At 37.8% G+C, this 6,138-nt stretch overlaps 1 protein-coding gene across 1 annotated transcript; it reads right to left on the bottom strand.

Moving 5' to 3' along the window:
* Nucleotides 1-565: 565 nt before the first annotated feature.
* LOC122662827 (MADS-box protein AGL42-like) lies at nucleotides 566-5,824 on the bottom strand. Its single transcript, XM_043858538.1, has 3 exons — nucleotides 5,605-5,824; nucleotides 1,288-1,318; nucleotides 566-1,172 (listed from the first exon to the last, which is right to left on the bottom strand). Exons 1-3 carry the CDS (start codon nucleotides 5,822-5,824, stop codon nucleotides 566-568), a joined length of 858 nt encoding a protein of 285 aa, XP_043714473.1.
* Between the last annotated feature and the right edge of the window lie 314 nt (nucleotides 5,825-6,138).

The raw sequence follows: 6,138 nt of genomic DNA, 5'->3' as shown, positions 1-6,138 counted from the left end.
GTAACGTTATTATTTTTCCTTTCTAGTCTAACACATTTGTTTTTCAACGAAGCTAAATCTTGTCATTAAATGATTTTCAATTTTCAATTTTTTGAAAACCCTTTTTTACGTACACTTGCATGAAATAACTCTTGTGAATTAAACAAAGGATAAAAAAGTTACGATAACAACTTCTTAGTTCACTACTTTGGTGATAACAAGTTGTTCTTAGTAGCGGGAAAAACTACCACCTCTACAAATGCCCATTTAGTGACTGTTTCTGTCGTTGCCGTAAGATTTTACCGCCGTTAAAAATATACTTTTAATAGCAATACAAAAATTACTGCTTCTCAAAGACTCATAGAAACTTCTTTTTTTGGGGGTAATAAGTCTCATAGAAACACTGAAACATTGCTTTACAGTCTCAAGCCATCACTTCTCAAAAATTGCTTTTATTCCTTTTCTTCCAAGGATTCAAACAAGATACTTATTAAAAAACCATTTGAAATAAAGACTGACAAACATTTCTCATGCAGAAACAAGAAAGGCAGACAGATCTCATCAGAAAAACCAACAATAACCCAAACTAAAACCATAACCGCCATTCCTTTGGATTGAGGTTTGGCCTACCAGCTTCCAAAGGTTCCACCACACCCACTGGATTCATGGTTAAGGAAGGCGAGGGAGCAACAGCATATTTTGCCATTAACTCATCAGCCCGTTTCGCCATATTCTTCTTAAACACCTCCATGCACACCTCCAAGCGCTGAAGCTCAAGCAATCCCATATCTTGGATAGGTGCTTCCCACCATGCTTCACCATGCTTCACTTCTTCTAACCATTTCTTGACTTCCTCGGATCGCTCCTTCTCCTCTTCCAGATCATTCACCAGGTCCACGTTCTGTCCGTATAGCTCATTAATTCTAGCCCTACGGGTGGCACCGGTGGCTACCGATGACTGACCATGTTGGTTCAGAAACTTATCTACGACGGAGGTCACACTAGGGCTTCCAAAGGAGTAGAGATTGCCCCAAGGTGAGAAGACGAGGATGGCTATCTTAGCACCACACACAATACTGAGCTCGCTTGCCCTATTGAAAAGCCCAGGTCGGCGCTTTGAGAAGGTAACTTGTCGATAATTCTCATTATCTATCTTCGCACGACCCATGCCCTTCTTCCTCCTCTCTATCTCACTGAAACAACAATTATAAAGAAAGAAAGAATGATTAGAGAAATTGTAACTTTCTTTGAACTGAAGTGAGATAAAAATTTAGAAGTGAAAACACATAGATTTATTGGACTTTCTACCTTCTAGATTTACTTCCTCCAAGGCTCAAAGCTGTCAGAATAATTTGTAAAGATTTTTATCAAAAATTTTCATGTATGGGTTTTACTTCCTAATTTTTTTACTTTTGGTAACATACTAATGAGCTCCACCAACTAATTTGGAATATTTAGATTCTAAAAATCTAATCTAATTATTGTGATTGGAGATTATGAAATCAGGTTCGACTCTAGAAACAGCCTCTCTACGAAAGTAGGGATAAGATTGAGTACATTATGATCTTTCCTAGACCCCACAATGGCCCGAGCCTCGTCCATTGGGTACGCCCTTACTCCTCCACTTTTATGTCCTTCGTTGAGTTAAGAGTTGGAAAAATAAACCGAAGAAAATATTTTCCGCCATTTAAGGTAAAAAATTTGATATTACTCTGAGACTATGACCAGCTTATATGGGCTAGTATTTGTTGGCTTACGTTTAGTACATTGATAATCATTGAATTTTCAAATTAGGTATTTCATGAGGGAACACTGAATACAAGGAAAACCATGTCATATCTGATTGGTGGACTCTCTTTGTCCAACAAAGATAGTATTGTTTGAGGTTTTTTACTATATCTAAAAATGTCTCATGCCAGTGCCAATACCGATAATGGTGCAAATCGATTGCATCAGTCCGAATCCAGATCAAAAGATCATTTTTTGTTCATTTGTTAAAAAGCCATGTTCTAATCAATTTTCCTCTTATTTCCTTTTAAAGGGAATAAGAGGAAAAATCTTTAATTTAATCAAGTATATTGTATTGAACTGTAAAGAGCTGGTTGTATTTATATAGAATGGTTGAAGATTACATGAGATCTGTTTGGTTTAGGAAACATCAATATTGGCATACAATATGCACAATGTAGAATAAAGAAGGAAATATTGACATCATTGTTAACTCCAGGATAAGAAAGTTCACTGTTGGTAAATCCAGGATAGGAAGGTGCTGAGATTGGAAAGTGTGATCTTCGAGATCATGCGAGAATGCGCATGCTAGGTTGGCAGATATCTTCTATTTATATGCATCAATTCATGAGCATCCCAATTACAACCAGAGATAGCAATGTATGATCAAGCGGCAGAGAAGATAAATTAAGTGAAACAAAGGGAAAGCAAGGCTCAGACTAGCAAGATATTTGATTAAGACAAATTCGACCCTCTTCAACCAATGAAAAGAAAGCAATCATGCATAGTGCTCTTCAAATCAGGGTCAATTTGGTTGAAGAAAGTCTTGTCTCTGGCTTTCAAAATTTGCTATAATACAGAAGAGCATTGGATGTCAAAGTCGGATTTGTCAAACACATCTTTATATTATACAAAAATAAAATTTAACTATTCTTTAAGTGCACAAATTGGAAACCTCGGGTATTGAATCGAAAAAGGTAAACTAACCAGCATTGAAACGCAAATGGACATTAAAATAAAGTATGCACAACAGTATCCTGTTTTGAATTACACAAGGAACAAAATGGGTTAGACGTAATATTACTATTAAGCAACAATTGTCTTACAACATTGCATCTCCAAAGAAACAATTTGAGTTTGGGGATGAGATTTAATTTCCACAATTTCACGCATTATGGATCTGAAGACGCAAAAGCATTATTACGCATGCTAAGAGCAGTGTAATAAGCAAACTTTAATGAAAACTTATCAAAATTGGCAAACACCCAAATCCAATTGTTTTTTTGCACGTACTTTGGTAAAAAGAATGATTTGAAATATTCATCCACAAAAAAAAAAAAAAGAATGATTTGAAATTCAGAAGCAGAAAAAAAAATTAATCATCTAATTAGAGTGACATTCCAATGATGAGAAGGTTGGAGAATGCGGTGACCTACTTTTGAAATTCTAAAATTAAGTGGATGACTTACAATTTTACCCCTTGGAAAAGTTGGAATGCATAGATCATTTCATGGGTGGCCTTGTGAAATGATCCAAACACCCCTATTTTTGCTGGGCTGGATCCTCCAGCTCCAGCCACGGCTGGAGGAGAGCCAAATTCTTTGTTGGCTTACATTTAGTACATTGATAATAATTAGGTTTTTCACTATCTGAAAATGTATCATATCCATCTTGAGCACTAAGATTCTCTTTAACATTCCTATTTAGACGTCAACATGTTTATTGCATTCACTTATCAAAACTTGTTCCTTTTAGGGAAGAGGTTTCTTTATATGCTAGATTGCTAATGCAGTTTCCCACAAATAGGAGCCATAGAAAATGATTTGAATCATAGTATCGGGTACCATATTGATCATTGTCGACACCAATGCTAATACCAATAGTGGTATGAATCGACTGCATCAGTATGATTCCATATCAAAAGATCATATTTTTTTTGTTAAAAAACCATTTTTTTAGAGGAGAGGCGTTCTATGAACTAGCTTCAAGAGAAGAGATAGAACTGCTTGTTAGTTTTTGTGGGCTTAAATAATTATATCGCAACCTATTGGTGTGGGTCCATGACCATAAAACCTGGTTTGAGACTACTTTAAGCTTAATGGAGGTATTCTAGTCCTTTCCATTGTAGGGGATGGACAAGAATTAGGGTTTGGTAATGAATGTTCTGAACCCACACATATTTATAATAGGAGAGAGAATACCCTTTCGCCCCCTCCCTTTTGCATAACCTACTCCCGCACCACCAAAATCTTATGTAAAAATGTAGGAGAAAAAGAGGATTCAGAGGAAGAAAAAAGGAGTTGAGTGGGAGAGAACTGAACCTTTTGCAATATTGGCAAAAAATTAGAAAATGCTAAGGGAGATGATGCCCAAGCAACCAACAAGAACTTATTCTTGCACCTTTGTTATCTTCAGATCTTTCTGAATTAATAAATAGGATGGCTCCGCTCATAACACCGACGTCTACAACTTGTAAAGATCAAAAGCTAGCTATCCCTACCTACTTCCCCTTCTTCCTCTTTCCATATACCACCCCTCCCCCTCCCCCTCGCCCATTCTCCCCTGATTCTGTGAAACTCCCTCATCTCTCCATAAATCTAGTTGGAGAACTAGTGGTACTACTATTAAATCGTCTAAACTCATGCCCCTTTATTAACTATAACCTGCATTTATTTAGTAAAAAACCCATTTATTAGTAGTGTTTTAATTAAAGGGCAATATTGTTATAACAAGCATTAGTTATAACAAGATTGTAACATTAATTATTTTGCCCTTCTAATCTAACACATTTGTTTTTCAACGAAGGTAAATCCTATCATTTTACATGAAATCGGCATTAAATGATTTTCAATTTTTTGAAAACCCTTTTTTATCCTTGCATTAAATAACTTTTGCAAATTAAACAAGAGATAAAAAAAAAAAAAAGTACGGTAACAACTTCTTAACTCACCACTTTAGTGATAACAAATTGTTCCCTTTGATTAAACCTCCCAATAGTCCAACACATAACCTTGAGTATCGGGAAAAACTACCATCGGTAAAGGATATATAACTTTGCGTTTGTTTAAGGGGAAAGTTTTCATACACGGAAGTTTTCATGTGCGGCCATGTAAGCATGCACGGTCATGTCCCCTCTCACAAAGAGTTGGAAAAGTCATAAACCCCCACCCATTAATTAATGCCTTGAAACTCCCACCCTCTCACATACATGGCTTACACAGCCTTGTATGAAAACTTTCCCCTTTATTTAATTAAAAAACATATCTATTAGTGGCATTTCGCTTAAACCACCTCTACATATGCCCATTTAGTGACGGTTTCCGTAGCTGCGGTAAGATTTTACTGCCGCTAAAAATATACTTTTAATATTGATAAAAAATTACCATCACTAAAAGTCTCATAGAAACATTCTTTTCTAGTGTCAACTCTCAAGCCATCACTTCATAAAAAATTACTTTTCTTCCAAGGACTCAAAGAAGATACTCACAAACATTTCTGAAACAAAAGAAATTAAGACAGAGAAATACAGAGACGATTGCGTTCGCAATCTTTCAGAAAAGGCCAGAACAGATCTCATTAGAAAAACCTACAACTCAAACTATTTGGCCATTAACTCATCAGCCCGTTTGGCCATATTCTTCTTAAACACCTCCATGCACACCTCCAAGCGCTGAAGCTCAAGCAATCCCATATCTTGGATAGGTGCTTCCTACCATGGTTCACCCTGCTTCACTTCTTCTAACCATTTCTTGACTTCCTCGGATCGCTCCTTCTCCTCTTCTAGATCGTTCAGCAGGTCCATGTTCTGTCCGTGTAGCTCATTAATTCTAACCCCATGGTACTGAGCTTCCACGAGGTCCAGTGTGTCATTGGCACCGGTGGCTACCGATGGCTAACCATGTTGGTTGAGAAACTTTTCTACGACGGACGTCACGCTAGGGCTCCCAAAGGAGTAGAGACTGCCCCAAGGCGAGAAGACGAGGATGGCTATCTCAGCACCACACACAATACTAAGCTCGCTTGCCATATTGATAAGCCCAGGTCGGCGCTTTGAGGAGGTAACTTGTCGATAATTCTCATTATCTTTCTTCTTCATCTCTATCTTCCCGCGACCCATGCCCTTCTGAATCCTCTCTCTCTCTCTCTCTCTCTCTCTCTCTCTGTGTGTGTGTGTGTGAAAACACAGATTTATAGGACTTTCTACCTAGATCTGGCTCTCCTCTAGCCATTGCGGGAGCTGGAGGGTTCTTTGCCCGGTACAGTTGTCCGGTGCCTCTAATAAGAGGGGGTGGACCCCATCCGAGCAATGTGTTCAGGCAGGGGGTTATGCCATCATTTCTGCCCCCCTATGAGACGAACCGGATAACTGTATTAGGCAGAGCACCTAAGAGGATAAAGATCTGGAAGAGAGCCCAATTGCTTTCTACCTTC

This window comes from Telopea speciosissima, chromosome 5 (assembly GCF_018873765.1).
Source record: "Telopea speciosissima isolate NSW1024214 ecotype Mountain lineage chromosome 5, Tspe_v1, whole genome shotgun sequence".
In the NCBI taxonomy this organism is placed as follows: domain Eukaryota; kingdom Viridiplantae; phylum Streptophyta; class Magnoliopsida; order Proteales; family Proteaceae; genus Telopea; species Telopea speciosissima.
This window is presented reverse-complemented; position numbering and strand designations above follow the sequence as displayed.